Here is a 15,765-nt window from a genome sequence, read left to right on the forward strand (position 1 = left end):
GCGTCACGAGAATTTCAGTTCAGTCTCAGTCTATGTTCAGAATGTTACCGAGTAAAGATCTTGCTATATGTTTCCTTATTTTATGGATTTTCGTAAATAACGCAAAATGCCAGGATTTAAAAGAAATGTCTAAAACATTGGACGAAATGCTCGTCAATGGTAGATCATTTCGAAGACCCCGAGACTACGAAGATACATCAGTAATTTGGCAAAAGTATGAATTCGGTGCTGAAGCTGGAAATCGAGAAGGTAAGTTATTTTCAAATAAATAAATTAAATTAAACTTGAAAAAAATTTAATATTGATGAATGCAAAAGTTAAGCACAATTCCTTTCTAATTTCTCTAAATCTTGTATAATAAAAGAGAAAAATTCGATTTGAACATAATTAAATCAGAATTGATCAAAATGTAATCAATACAGTTACTTTACTAATTAACTTTAATTAACTTTATTATAGCGAAAAAATTCTAAATTTATTTTGTATGCGTTTTTGTGTTTTTGTGCGTATAACTCTCGTAATATATAAAACACTTTAGTACAAAGAAAAAATCACGTGTCCTATTTCGTTATTCGAGTAAATCTTTCGTATAGTAAATTTTTTATATTGGCTATATATATATATTTCTTGAATAATATGAAATAATTTAGAATAATCTGAGAGAGTGTTTCGATTTTCAGAAGTTGTTGTGACAAATATTTCATTGCATACACTTGCTGATATAACTGAAAAGATTGACATATCAATAAACAATTGGCAATTTTTGCAAACAGAAACAAGTTATTTTATTAATGCCGAAAATTCGACATTGCTTTTCTACAAGATTAATTTAGATGATTGGTCAATCGAACGTATTATAAGTATATCGACTGAGGGACACATATTACAGTTTAAAGTTCTCCATTTCAATGTCGAAGCAACGTTTAATGAAAATCACGCAAGCAATTTAATGGCAATTCTACTTGTTGAATCCCAGTACGGTTATTTTCTATATTGGTATAAAATTGTTGGCAATACATATGTGTTGTATTCAACATTGCCCGTACGGAAGCAAATTCAAGACATGGAATTCGTGCGAGAAGAAAATCAATATGAATTATTGCTACTCGACAATGACGATGCATATTTCAAAGGACAATCACTGATCGATGTTTATGGTTTCGATATTGATTATAATAATAATCGTATCGATATATGGTAATTCCTTTTACTCAATGCATGTTGCTTGCTTCACTCTTTGTAAAATATCATATTATATACATAAAATGCACACTTTATAATTTTTAATCAAATTTTGCAAGGTTTTTATACAAGATTTATTAACGAGTTCTTTCATAAAAAAGAAAGACATTAAGGAACAAAGAAAATTTACAACAGCAAGCACTAATTATATTATATATTAAATTATTAAATAACATTTGTCACGTGTTAATACCTTTTTAACTTTTATGCTTGCAGTTTTGATATCCCAAGTTTTCCAAGAAACCTTAGAAAAAGGTTCTAGCATTTCTGGTCTTTTTTTCCAAAAGAATTAAAAAACTCTTTTTTTTTATTACAATTTTCAAGATAACGTTGAGATAAATCTGCATTTCGATAGTAAGGCGATAAGACGATAATTTTTGGCACAAACATAAAACAAACAGAGATAAACAATTTATTTTACAGAAACAACCGAAATTTTATGGATAGTCACGATACCACTAAATACATATAGGGATGAAACTTTGTTACTAGTTCAATTTAAAAATTTAACCGTAACCGCTTTGGCTTGGCACGGATCAAAGTTTAAGGTCGTGCCTTTATCTAATCAGATTTTAAATAACTTTGATCTGTCAAAAATTATCGTTATTCCAAAAGTCGGATTCGTGCATACAAACACGCTTGTACGTATAGACGTGACCTTAAAAGAATCAGCGCATCCTATTCATCATGAGATGGAAAACGTGTTAAAAACACGAGTTTTGTTGGAAGTACGTTTGCACATTTCACTCACTTCTTGTGTATAACATTGCAAATGATAATATGTACATTATCTAATAAGATTTTAATATACGTTTAAATGTATAAAGTAAAACATTTCGTATATGTTTTGTATATTGTTTCATTTATACATATACATATATAAACAAAAAAAATTATATATATTATATATATATATATTATTATTATTATTATTATTATTAATATTATTATATGTAATGCATCAAAATAAATATACAAAATATAGGTATAGTAGAAGGTATAATATAAAATATAGTTTATGCATGTCTGAAAGTATTTTTATAAAATTTTACATTACAAAATGAGGTATAAATTTTCAGGAAGTTTTTCGAAAACAGGAAGCCATCTTTGATGAGACTGAAGCACAGTTTAATCAAAGTTACTTTGAGAATCCTATGACAACAGGATTTTGGAATCTTTCGAAAGTAAATGTATCGAACGCTACAATCAAAAGACATGTAAATTATGGCGCTGTCAAAGTCGGCTCGATCAATTTAGAAATGGAAGATATATCGATAAACGTGACATCAAATTTAAAGAAAATAGAAGAATTAGAAACGGAGCTCGATCAAATTTTACCAAACTTGAAGAACGTGACTAATACGACAAGAATTACCTTACCGTCAGATATCGAATTAACTGGAGATTTTTTGGTGAATGGTACTCTATATGTGAAAAATATAGCTGCCGCTTTTATTAATAATGCATCAACTTCAATCATAGCGAACAGTATTACAAATCGCGTCATTATCAACGGCCAGAAATCTTTTCCTTCAATCGACACCAATAATTCAACGATTCTCTCTTTAAATGGCATACCATTGGAAAAAATTGCGTTCGACTTTTTAATTAAAAATTACAGCGATGTAAACTTTTCGAAGTTAAAGCAATTAAAGATTGACGGACACTTGAATTTTTCCGAAATAAATAGTATTAAGTGGAAAGAGCTGATGCAAAGTATAATTTGGAAAGATGACTCGACAATTATTTCTGGAGAGACAATTGTGGAAGGGGTAAGGCAATATAATCACAGAAAATTATAGTACAGACCACCCAATAAATCTTAATAACAAAACACATTTTCTTTTATAAGAAAATAGAAAGTAATATTATAATATATTCATGATTGCGCAAAGTTTTCGAAAATATGGCCTTGTGCGCGAAATTAGGATGCCTCTAATGCAATAATAAAAAAGAGTTTGTATTTTCTACTTCTTTTTTCTTTTACGGAAAATTGCCAGTTGTATCATTTTTATTTGACGTTTTACTTTTATTTGACGTCTGTACTAAAAACTCATTATCTGCATAATGTTTTTTTGTTGATAAAAAATAATATTTTTTCAACAGCTTGTCGCCGAAGAAGCTAATGTTAAAAATCTTAATGGTTTGCAATATCCAGAGAATTATGTTCTATTAAGTGAGCAATTTTCTATCAACATTACGGGTAAGAAGTACTTTGGCAATCTGTCTACGGCACATTTGCTGGACATCGAGGCAATAAACAAAATAGATATTGACGATTTCATTATTCTCAGCAGACACGAAGTTATTAATAAAAAAATTACTTTTGAAAATCTGGAAATTGATGGAATCTTTCAGGTAAGATTTTTAAACGTACATATAAATATACATATTACAATTGGGTAAGCGTAAAAGATTGTTCCGTTACAATTTCAGATTGATGGAAATATAACGGGTATTAACATGAGCAACGTAGAGAACCTGCTTAACGAAACCGATAGTCTTGTATCAGATGTTATTTTTGAAAGTCTGACCGTTGTGGGAAATATTGTACTCAAAGATTCAATTAGTGCTAAAGTATGGTCGGATCTCGACGATTTCTTATTAAAAACTGAAAAAGATGCAGTAATTATTGGAAATAAAATATTCTGGAATGACGTCAACATAAAGTCTTACCCAATAATTAAATCTAGACGAATTAATGATCACTTTTTCTCGGAATTCGTAACAACATTAAGCACCAATCAACAGTTTCCTCGTAAGTATAATAATCAAAACTTATTAAAGCTTCTAAACATTATTCAATTGTAAATTGTCAAAATTAAATATTAAATGTTTTATCTATAATATATAATAAAGATATCTATTATGAAAGACAAACTAAAGAATCGATTTTTTAAGAACACTTTTTGTTTTCTTTTTGGCTGCGTTTATCTTGACGCTTTCAGCGCTGAAAGCATCGCTCTATCTTCGTTTGATGTTCGATGTGCAACGAAGATAGAATGGTGCTTACAGCGCTGAAAGCGTCAAGACGAACGCAGCCTTTGTATGTAATATCGAAATAGAATTAAAAAGTAAAAAAATATTATAATGTAATTGACAGCATATTTGAATCTTTTTGAAAATAATTTTGAAAAATAATTATACGTAATAATTATGAAATAGCCCTATTTTGCGTCATAACAATTTTATTTCAAGGATACCGATTTCAGATTTGACAAAGATATCAGCAAATGTCATGTTTGGTAATGTAACTCTTGGCACCATGAAAAAGTTAGAGGATTATGTAACGCACGAACAGGCTATCGCTTCTGGTTGCTTAAACAAAATACTATTGTTTATTAAATCATCTGTTATCGACAATTTGTCTTTTGATACCATAAAGCAAACTATTTCGCAAACTACTTTCTTCGACAAAATAAATAAAACTTTTCAACAAGTGTATTTCGAGAATTTGACAATCTCGACATTACTGACCGATGAGGTCTTGCCGAACACAATTAATGGAATCTACTACACTGATTTGGCTAAACGCGTGTTAACACTCTCTACGCGGCAGAATTTGACAGGCGCTTTAAAAGTTGACAATTTGGAAACTGACATTTTAGATGCAGAAATTATCAACGGAATACCATTAAATACATGGAATCTATTATTCACGCACGCGAAATCACTTTACGATCACGTTTTCGACGGAAAGTCATCAATAACATCTTTACGAGTGACAGGAATAATAACGGCATCTACGATTAATAACAATGACATTATTGACATTTACAAAGAAGATAATATGGCAACTGTTACTTTCAATAAAAACGTATCAATAAAAAATTTGAGAATAACTGGCTTCGTAAACAATTTAAACTTGTCTGAATTTATCGTTGATACAGTACAGAAAGCCGATAGAAATATTACATTTATAGATCGCAAAATATTCAAAAATATCACATGCGAATTTTTAGAAGCGCAATTTATAAATGGACATTTTGTAAACGATAGCTTGGATCCAAATGAAAAACAGACACTAAGAGGACCAATTGTTATAAATGGTATGTTGTCTATATGTATATGTATGTATGTATAACAAAGTTGTGAAATTCTTTTATGTATTTCCTCAATTCATCTTTTTACCTTTATATTATTATATTAATGACACTTGGAAATAAAATACAGTTATATTTTTTACGTGTGTGTGTGTGTGTGTGTGTGTGTGTGTGTGTGTGTGTGTGTGTGTGTGTGTGTGTGTGTGTGTGTGTGTGTGTGTGTGTGTGTGTGTGTGTGTGTGTGTGTGTGTGTGTGTGTGTGTGTGTGTGTGTGTGTGTGTGTGTGTGTGTGTGTGTGTGTGTGTATGTGTGTTCTTTATATTATTGATATCGTGATTTATTACATCATTAAAATAGTTAAATCTAATTGTAAGTTTATTATATACCAGCTGATTATAATTATCTATATTTTCTAATATTTTACCTATAATATTGTTTACTTATATGTTTCTCTTTCTAATATTTTTATATTTACTTTTTTATTTTTATTGTTAGTAATAGAAATTAATTTTTTTCTTTTTCTTTTAGGTTTGGTCACGGTTTTCAAAAATTTCAATACAACTGGCAAGATTGGAAATTCTGTATTCTTAAACGATTTTACAAATAGATTTAAGACACTTGAGGATAGCTCTTATGTTCTTCGCGGTAATTTTTACTTTCCTGAAACTGCCTCCGTAACAAAACTGAACGTAAGTGGATCAATTCAAGGATCAATGTTGGACAGTTTCCTCGAGACAACCATCTTTAAGAATGACGCAAATGTTACAATATCTGGATTGAAATTATTTAAAAATTCAGTCAAATTTAATGGTGCATTTAATGTTGATGGCAGCTTGAACGATTTAGATTTACATAGATTTCACGAAAATGTTGTTTGTATCGATAAACCTTTTTCAATTAATACTAAAGTCATGTTCCGAGAAGATGTTCATCTACAAAAAAGTCTCGTAGTAAAGACAAAATTACAAGCAATCACCATTATGGGAGTTGATATAAAAGATTTGCAGGAGAATGTTATCGACCTTAATAAGCCCAAATATTTTCCAGGTAATTATCTTTTATTCTTTACGGATAATGGAAGAAATGTATATGTATATAGGGAAACCCGGGACATAAAGCTAATGTTTAAACAAGTTTAAAACATATTAACAATAAATAAATAAACTTGATGTTGCACTAAAATATTCTTTGAAATATCCACTATAAGAAAAACACAAGATTTACTGTGAAAGAATAATTTAAGGGACAAAATTATTGTTTTATTGAAAGCGTGAGTTTTATTATGCATTTTATGCGAGGTATAATGGGATATCTCACAAAAGTTATTTATTAATGTTTAAAACTTCTTAAAAGTAATTTATTAGAACACGCAATTGTTTATTAATAACACTTTTCTTATTACAGTATACACATTTTTCTTATTAAAATATAAATAAAAATCAAAATTTGATATAATAATCTTTGGCATCAATTTTGCATAACATAGGTATTTACTGACAGCGTATGGAATAAAATAAAACATTTTAAAAACACGAGACATTATGCTCCGTTATAGCCCGAAATGTAATAAATTTACTTTGGATAATATAAATCATCACGGATAATCGATATTTACACAAATACTTTACTAAATTAACAAGAAAAGACTGAAGTTTAGTAACGTAAATGTACTTGTAGTAATGTAGTAATATATAAAACGTAGAATTTTATCATTGTTTACTTATGCAAATGTATATCAAAGAAACTGCAACTCATTGTCAGTCGCAGAGAGCACAGCAAACGCATTAAACAATTTGCATCTTTTAGCTAAAAATCACATGAAAACTTATAACAGCACGCGGTTAGAGACATCTTAGAATAATAATTTCCAAACACTTTCATTACATGGCAGCATCTCTGTAAAAAGGTATCGACCATATTCCGCATTATGCCCTGGGTTCCCCTAAAACAGGTTCTACATTGGTTGTGTCGTAGCATAAATCGTAAGAAATTTACCAATCACAGTTGATTATTCTTCTCAAATTCGACTGTAATTGGTCAATTTCTTACGAATTATGCTACGATACGACCAATGTATAACCGGGGTAAGATAGATAATAACGGGGCTTCTTAAGAATTCATAAGTAGTACACATAGAATATACATATTGACTATTTTTATAACAATTATACAATTTTGTCGCGTAATAAAGAATATTTTTTATTTCAGCACGATGGACATTCGACAATGTGACTTTCCAGACAAGCATAAAAATTATGCAGGTCAATGACTTACAAATGGATCTGTTGATTTTGTTAAATACGCAACAGTTTATCACGGCTGATAAACTTAATTGTACTAATATTATTGTTCGAAACATTCAGATATTAGGACGTATTAACACTTACTATATAAAAGATATCTATGCAGACACTTTTATGGTATAATAAAAGTAGAATTAAAATAAAACTTTTATTGTTTAGAGGATGCGTTCTTAGCTAATAAATAATGTTGATGATGGTGAAGATATTCCGATATATGTATTATAAAGTAACATAGATTATTTAGCTGTACTTCAGTCTTTTTTCTTCAACAATTATTATATTATATATATAATTACGATTTTCTGTTCTATTCTATTTATTCAAACGCATAATTCATGTCAAAATTATAATAGTGCACAATTAAAGTTTTAAAATTAATAGTATTTAATTTTGTAGGTATATGGTAATCAGAATATTACGGGGTGCATAAAAATACGAGGAAATGTTTATGCATATCATGACTTTAACGCTCATCTGATCAATAATTTTAACCCTACGAAAATTGTTTCTTTAACTGCAAACGATACTCTAACGGGTAAGAAATTAATAAAAGTATATACATTACCGCTCAAAAGTATTTGCCACCTTAAAGAAATTTGATTAGAAATAAGTTTATTCATTTTAATGAAAAAGTCAATAATTTGCTACATGTCTTTATTACATAATTAGTTACATGCTATTTAAACAATGTTAAACAATGAAAAAAAAATTAGAATTTTTCTATTTTTTTTAGGATAGCGAATACTTTTCGGGCGATAGTGTAAATGAGACAGAATGAGTTTTAAACAATATATTAAAAAATTTTCACGTGCCATATATTTAAGCATTTAGTATAATATATGTATACAATACATTGCATCTTTCTTAATTATATAATGCATATCGCCCGCGCGATTTTTCGCTCAAAACGAGAATACGCTATTATCCCTCATTCAAATAAGCACTCTATATATATATATATATATATATATATAACAATGACAATTAATTTAAATAATATACTCGCATAATTTTTGTTTAGGAAACTTTATGTTGAAAACTCCAGTTGTTCTCAATAAAAGTCTTAGAATTTTGGGTCTTCTGAACAGAATAAGTCCAATTAATTGGCAAGGAGTAGCAATAAAGACAACAAATGAAGCAAAACAAATTATATCTGGAAAGTGGAGAGTGTATGGAAATGTCCACTTTGAAGCACACGTCGATGGAAATGAGTTTTTGAATAAAGTTAATGTCACCGACATATCATTGACTTCAGCAAGAGAACATCCTGAAATAGATCACGTTATCGAGGAAGCATACGTAAGAAAATTGTAGTACTTAATAGTGTAATAGTTAATAAAATAAATATATATTGATTTTCTTGCAATTATAATAACACCTTCTTTACTTGTGAGTATGCTTTGTATAAAAAAAACCACTGCTCTCGCTTGCTCTTATGTTACAAATATAACTTTATTCTTTGCAGGAGGATTTAAATAACGTGTGTGCATTACACTTAGATATGCTCAAATGCAATGCTGTAAACCAGATATATAAATTCCATGCGTTTGATTATCTAAAAATCCAAGAATTCGAAGGAGATATTCATGATATCCGTAATGTCGAAGTAAATGATGTGGATTATATATTAGTAAATTATAACATTTGCCATACAACACTTCTAACGTATACTCAAACTGATTTTCAAGTGATCGATAAAGTGTCCAATTTTGGATTAATTGATCAATGGATGTTTTTTAAATCGAATCACGTTTTATATTTGCTTACCATCGCAAAACGCTCCTGCGGTAGAAGCCTTAACAATATATGGAAATTGGAAAATAATAGATTAATGGTATGTTGATTGTAATTCATAGGCACACACGTAAACGGAAAGTGATGCACGTTAAAATTTATATATTTATAAATAAAAAATTCAAAGTTTTGTTTTTCTCAATTAAACAAACATATAAAAAAACATTTATAACATAAGTAGTTTTCGCTTAAAACAAGTTCGGCTAATTTTGTTTCATTATTATCTTTTCTTTTACAGCATGTATTAGAACTTGGTAATGCCACAGACATGAATTTGTATCAAGATGAATTTGTAGCAATAATTCGAGAAAACTTTGAAGCAAAATCTGAAAATGTTACACAGCCGGATGTATTAAAAACTCTCATCTCGTCGAAAAATGAGGAATTAAATTTTGTTTCAAATAGCAATTTTATTGTGCTAGCCAACCAATCCTTAACTTATGAACTGCAAGAAAGATCTTTAAACGGCACTCGTATAAAAAATTGTCTCGGTTGTGGCAGCCTATTGACTTTCAAAGTAGGTATTTATGGAAAAGAAGAGTACATCCACTACGATGAAGAAATCAGCCAAGATTATATATATGTGAGTTGAAAATAATTTTTATTTATGTCTTATTACTTATTATTACGTGGCTATAGTTTTATAACTCGACACACAATTGCTATTTATTACAAAAGAATAACGTTACAAAAAAATACGTATTTCCTTTCCACGAAACATAAACTTGTGCTATTCTGTGTAGTGTGTTGTGATATAATCATGTCATAATATGTTAATCATTTTATTTTACCTAGCTATGCAAAAATGATATTTCACAAACAAGGATCTTGCAGACTATAAAAGCACGTCGACCAAAATCACTTTTAATTCTAAATTTTGGTGGATCTGTCGAAACATTGCTTGTTTTCGTAGAAAATAATGATATTATTCAGGTTTACGAATATACAGGTAAATTTATATTACAGAATTAACAGAAACCAAAAGAGATTAAAAAGAAAAGATATTTATTGTAATTATAAATAATATGTTACATTTTACAAAATTATTTTTAAGGTATCGAGGGTTTTGTGCATCGAAATATGATACAAATAAAAATTGATAAGTTATACAACTTTAAAGTAAGGAAATACAACAATTTAGAAAAAAGACACTGTTTGGCTGTAGTTCACAAAAATCGATTAACAATTTTAGAGGCAAAAATGTATGGCGAAAAATTAGATTTGAGAACATTAGATATGGATTCTTGTTATACGAAAAAAAATGCGTGCTAAATATATTAAAAATATAAGTATATATATATATATATATATATATATATATATATATATATATTCTACTGTATAACATATAAAAAATTTCTATTGTTAAGAATTGATAAAAATTGGCACATAGCATAGAGAAATGTAGTTTAATATATTAAACCATATTAAAAGGGGCTTCCCTAGTGTGACAGGGTTTAAAAATAAATGATTTTTAAAAGATAAACAACAAAGCTAATTAATGAACAACTTTTCCCACATATTTTACTAGATTTCAAGAGTGCATACAAATTTTTTCAAAATTTTATATTTGTTATTAAGCCCGTGCCAGCTATTTTTTTGGAGCGCCGCGAAAAAACGGTGATCACGATTGCAACCGTTGTAGTTATCTGAAACAAAAAAGCAAAAAGATTTTTAATCTACTTGAGTGTGGCTATTGTCTGAACTAGAATCATGAAAAAATATCGAAAATTTAAAAAATTATAGCGATTATAATTATTTTCGTCTTTTTTAGCAGACGTTTTTTAGCTATAATTTTTAAATTTTCAATTTTTTTTCATGATTCTAGTTTAGACGATAGCCACACTCAAGTAGATTAAGAATCTTTTTGCTTTTCTGTTTCAGATAACTACAACGGCTGCAATCGTAGCCACTGTTTTTTCGCGGCGCTCCAAAAAAATGGTTGGTACGGGCTTTAATGACAGATATAAAATTCTGAAAAAATTTGTATGCACTCTTGAAATATAGTAAAATATGTGGAAAAAGTTGTTCATTAATTGGCTTTGTCGTTTTCTTTTTAAAAATCATTCATTTTTAGGCCCTGTCACACTAGGGAAGCCCCTTAAATTGTTATGTTGATTAATGTATGAATTTTGGCTGTATATACATATATTTCTTCATATAAGTATGAAGAATTGTTGCATATTTGAATCGTTATATATTATTCTAAATTATTATAAATGTTTATAATTATATGAAAAGACCATTGTGCTAAACACACATTCCTACTGCTTACAATAAATAATTATTATACTTGTTAAAAAAATTTTTAATTTATTATGTAATTTGATTTAAATTATTAAAATAATAATTTCATTGAAAGCTGTATTATATTGTACATAAAGAGCGAACTTCTTTATGTTAATAATAAAAACATTAATTAAGTATGGCGCCTAGTGTCATCAATTTCCCATTAATTGCAACGTATTGATTTTTTGGTGCCTGCTAATCAGTTTTAATTACAATATATGTTATCCATACATTCCATTTTATAAATCTCAATAATGTCTATTTTCATCTATTTTCAATAAATGAAGTGATGAATATTCCAAATGCTTGTTAGTAGTAAAATTGTATACCCTTCTTTACATTTTTATTTATATCTCATATTTTGTTGATCTTGGACTTATTCCACTTCAACAAAAATAACGCGCGCGCAAACATTTCTTAATGCCTGATGACAATCAAACATATTGTATATCGCCAATAACAAATTTAAACAAATGTGGAATTATTTATTATATCATAAAGAATAATCAAAAGACATTATATTTAATAACACGATTGTTCTTGTTACACATAATTTATACTTAACAATTTATATACGATAAGATAAAAATTGTTTTATAAGTAATAGACTTTTTGCAAGAAACATTCTTAGCCCACAAATTGATTTCAATTTGATGACAAATTTGTTAACAAATAAAAGCTATACATATAATAATAGGTCCATAAATTAATCTACTGCATAATGCGCGGGTATACATACATATACCTGTATATACCCCCCTATATTTAAAGATATTCGGTAAAGAAAACTTTTTTATACAGCATTTATGTAAGGAATGTGACTCGCGACCTGCTGACCTAGAGACACTACGACTTGCTCCATGTATAATGTAGGCTTAGGTTAATGTGCTTCCTTTCTCGGATTCAAAATAGTGCCAATGGTATACGTTATAGGTATCGCACACACTGATATTCGCACAAAATTAATAACGTTAACAAAAAAGAAGGGGTATTCTAAAATTTACATTAAAAAGTACATTATATATATATATATATATATATATATATATATATATATATATAATATACGTATATACGTATTATAATATACGTATTTCGTCTGTTTGATTCGAGAAATCGAATCAGCAAGCTGCGAGCTACGAGCTATACTAGAGTCCCTGAAATACAGAGACACACACAGACATCAGATATCAGGCATCAGACTCTGCATTCTAGGGACTCTACGAGCTACGAGCTACGAGGCCTACGAGCACACGAGAGAGATTCCGTTCCGGCGCGGCGCGCGCCGTCGCGCGTCGCCTTGACGATGATGACGACGTCGACGTCGACGTCGACGTCGTTTTGACGTCGGCGCAGTGCGTCGTCGCGTAACCAGAGCCGCTGCGTCGCGTCGGGTCGACGATCTATCCGATGGCAAGCCAGTGTTCCGACTTTTCTCGGCTTTTGCATCGCGTGTGCCGCTTCTGTCCCGACGCCGACGCCGTCGCTGTCGCCGCCGTCGTCGTCGTCGTCGTCGCGTCATCATTCTCACGATCCCATCCGATCGTTAATATCAGTATTGCCTGATCGCGTAAGTCTTGCGTACAGCAGCAGAGTTTGTCGTGTCAAATTTATACGTTAACCAAACGTTGCTCCAAAACGCACCGTTCGGACCGTTCAGCTCGCTGACGACGCGCGACGTCGTCGGGCGACACCCAGAGATGCCCAATGTTGATCTTATGAACGCCATGGCATAAGAAGCCACAGGGACATGTGCCTTTTCGCTTCCTATTGATCGGCGCGTTTCAACCGGCGCGACCATATTTCGCGGGCTGCAAAAGATCTGGTAAGGGCTCTACGATCCCTATTCTTTCTCAGTTCTTTCCGAAACAGCAGTTTATTTCGCCGACAGGTATTGCCTACTGTGTGGAATTTAATATTTTATAAAAATAAATTAATGTCGACTTCTCTAAAGTGTACTATATGAGAACAAAATCTCTCTTTTATATTTACACACACACACACACACACACACACACACACACACACACACACACACACACACACACACACACACACACACACACACACACACACACACACACACACACACACACACACACACACACACACACACACACACACACACACACACACACACACACACACACACACACACACACACACACACACACACACACACACACACACACACACACACACACACACACACACACACACACACACACACACACACACACACACCCACACACACACACGCACGCATACATATATTTACATTACTATTATCTTTACTTTAGTAAGGTGCTTAATAAGGTATGTTTTATTCAGCGAGAAAATATTGATGATAATTATTGTTGTTTATTTAAAAATATGCATAAAATGCAATATATATTGGTATCATAATTTAGAAGTACTTACTCTAATTTTAATTATTAGTAGCAGCTCTTATTATAATATGCCTTATTTTTTATACTATAATAATGATGCTTGCTATTATTACAGCAATAATATTTACAATAAAATTTTATTTTAAAATTTTATTTATATATATAAATATATATTATTTATACACTAACTTAATGTGCAAGAAATATATATATATAATCTATTATATTATATATATATTATATATTATATATATACATATATATATATATATATATATATATATAAAATGTAGAAAATTACCAGGTATCTTAGCGAGTATTGATGCGCAGTATCAACATAGTAGGTATATGCCGGTAGCCACGCTGCATATGCATCTGCAAAAGAGATAAGGCCAGCAGGAGAGAAATACGCGCTTTTCCGTTTATTATAATTTTTACCGTCGTATTTCTACGAGATCACGCTGACACAGTCAAATACAAATATCAAATGCGGCAGTATTACGCATTTAACAATACTGTTGTGAGATATTCAACACATGCATATTACTTTTCACAAAAATAACGTAACATGCGTGAAACAATAAGCGCGGGCATCTATTACTTTCCTCGTGGACAGCTGCTGTTTCCAGAAATGATAACCTGAATACAAGGAGAAAATCATGTAGTAGTCTATGTACATAATACAGCTGCTACTATCATAGTTTGTAGTCGTAACGAGTTTAACGAATAGTCATTGTACGATATGTATTCGCAATCAAGAGCTTTATAATCTGTTGATTTACAAAAAAAATATACGTTACTATGTCATCAGCATACTAAATATTTAGAAACGATCTTTATACAGAATGCCGTATAAACTTTCCAGTGGTCCTGTCTGTCTAGTCTCTTATTCTCGCTTTTACGCGAACTATTTTTGGCATCGCGTATACCGATGCAGCGATACATCGCAAGGCTAAACTCACATTTTATCACGTTGTCTTACTCGATATAGATCTTATTCTTTTTTGTCATCGTATATATAAATGTATTTTGTCGCGAATATCTCTTTTAGAAACACATTCACACACAAAAGAGAGACAGTGAGAGAGAGGGAGTTTACAAACAGCAAATATTATTTCATTATGTACGTTGTATACCTACCTATATAATGTACATACAATAAATCCCAATTTTCTAGAAAACTGTATCCGGACAGTTAAAAGAATTATTCACCGACTGAACTATTTATTGTTTGCAGAGAAGATGATAAAGAATAGCATAGAGATTATAAGGAATAGATTGTCAGAAGTAAAAATTATTTATTTTCAACGTAGCTATAATATTTCCTTACAGATTATTATCATCATTACACATTAACAAAGACAATTATATATAATTATTAAAAATTCAACTATTTATTCCATCTTAGCCTAGATAAATTAAAATGAAAAATTCAAGATTTTTTTTTCTATATTTTTGGCGTGAATATAACGTATATATATAACATACGTAAAATATATAATACCTAATATATATAAAACCTCTTACCGCGAGAAGCTGTAAAAAATAAAAGAGAGACAAAGAATGATTTAAGCAGAGAACCTTAAATTAAGAAATATGATTGTTATGTAAATGTCCACGATAAAAAGAAAAGACAAATCTGTTTTTTCCATTTCTTGTTTCCGAAAAAAATCACATGATATAATTTCGGCCGTCCGCATAATC

At 30.2% G+C, this 15,765-nt stretch overlaps 3 protein-coding genes across 6 annotated transcripts in view; all 3 read left to right on the forward strand.

Moving 5' to 3' along the window:
* LOC143905585 (uncharacterized) lies at positions 1-1,562 on the forward strand. Its single transcript, XM_077421085.1, has 3 exons — positions 1-249; positions 681-1,197; positions 1,459-1,562. The coding sequence occupies exons 1-3, from the start codon at positions 33-35 to the stop codon at positions 1,502-1,504; spliced, it is 780 nt and encodes a 259-aa protein (XP_077277211.1). The 5' UTR covers positions 1-32; the 3' UTR covers positions 1,505-1,562.
* Fs(1)n (female sterile (1) Nasrat) lies at positions 1,548-12,098 on the forward strand (the record flags this gene model as incomplete). Its single annotated transcript, XM_077421082.1, has 14 exons — positions 1,548-1,596; positions 1,666-1,970; positions 2,322-3,014; positions 3,349-3,600; positions 3,679-4,000; positions 4,455-5,291; positions 5,814-6,332; positions 7,494-7,705; positions 7,985-8,123; positions 8,610-8,887; positions 9,054-9,422; positions 9,621-9,965; positions 10,178-10,331; positions 10,437-12,098. Coding segments are annotated over 14 exons (4,692 nt in total), but the record flags the coding sequence as incomplete, so codon positions are not given.
* Positions 12,099-13,011: 913 nt separating this feature from the next.
* The window catches only part of Daam (disheveled-associated activator of morphogenesis-like protein), a 30,842-nt gene continuing 28,088 nt past the window's right edge, over positions 13,012-15,765 (forward strand). For all 4 annotated transcript variants that reach the window (XM_077421077.1, XM_077421078.1, XM_077421074.1 and 1 more), the window contains exon 1: positions 13,012-13,496. The gene's annotated coding sequence lies outside the window, so the exon portion shown is untranslated. The remainder of the gene's footprint in view (positions 13,497-15,765) is intronic.

The sequence above is a fragment of the Temnothorax americanus genome, unplaced genomic scaffold, assembly GCF_048541705.1.
Source record: "Temnothorax americanus isolate GAGA-0224 unplaced genomic scaffold, ASM4854170v1 Scaffold64, whole genome shotgun sequence".
Taxonomy (NCBI): domain Eukaryota; kingdom Metazoa; phylum Arthropoda; class Insecta; order Hymenoptera; family Formicidae; genus Temnothorax; species Temnothorax americanus.

Bases quoted from the DNA above. Each gene is read 5' to 3' on its own strand.
- LOC143905585 (XM_077421085.1), top strand. From the start codon at position 33: ATGTTCAGAATGTTACCGAGTAAAGATCTTGCTATATGTTTCCTTATT. The intron at 250-680 runs GTAAGTTATTTT...TTCGATTTTCAG, and splicing joins TGAAGCTGGAAATCGAGAAG to AAGTTGTTGTGACAAATATT. The intron at 1,198-1,458 runs GTAATTCCTTTT...TTATGCTTGCAG, and splicing joins AATAATCGTATCGATATATG to TTTTGATATCCCAAGTTTTC.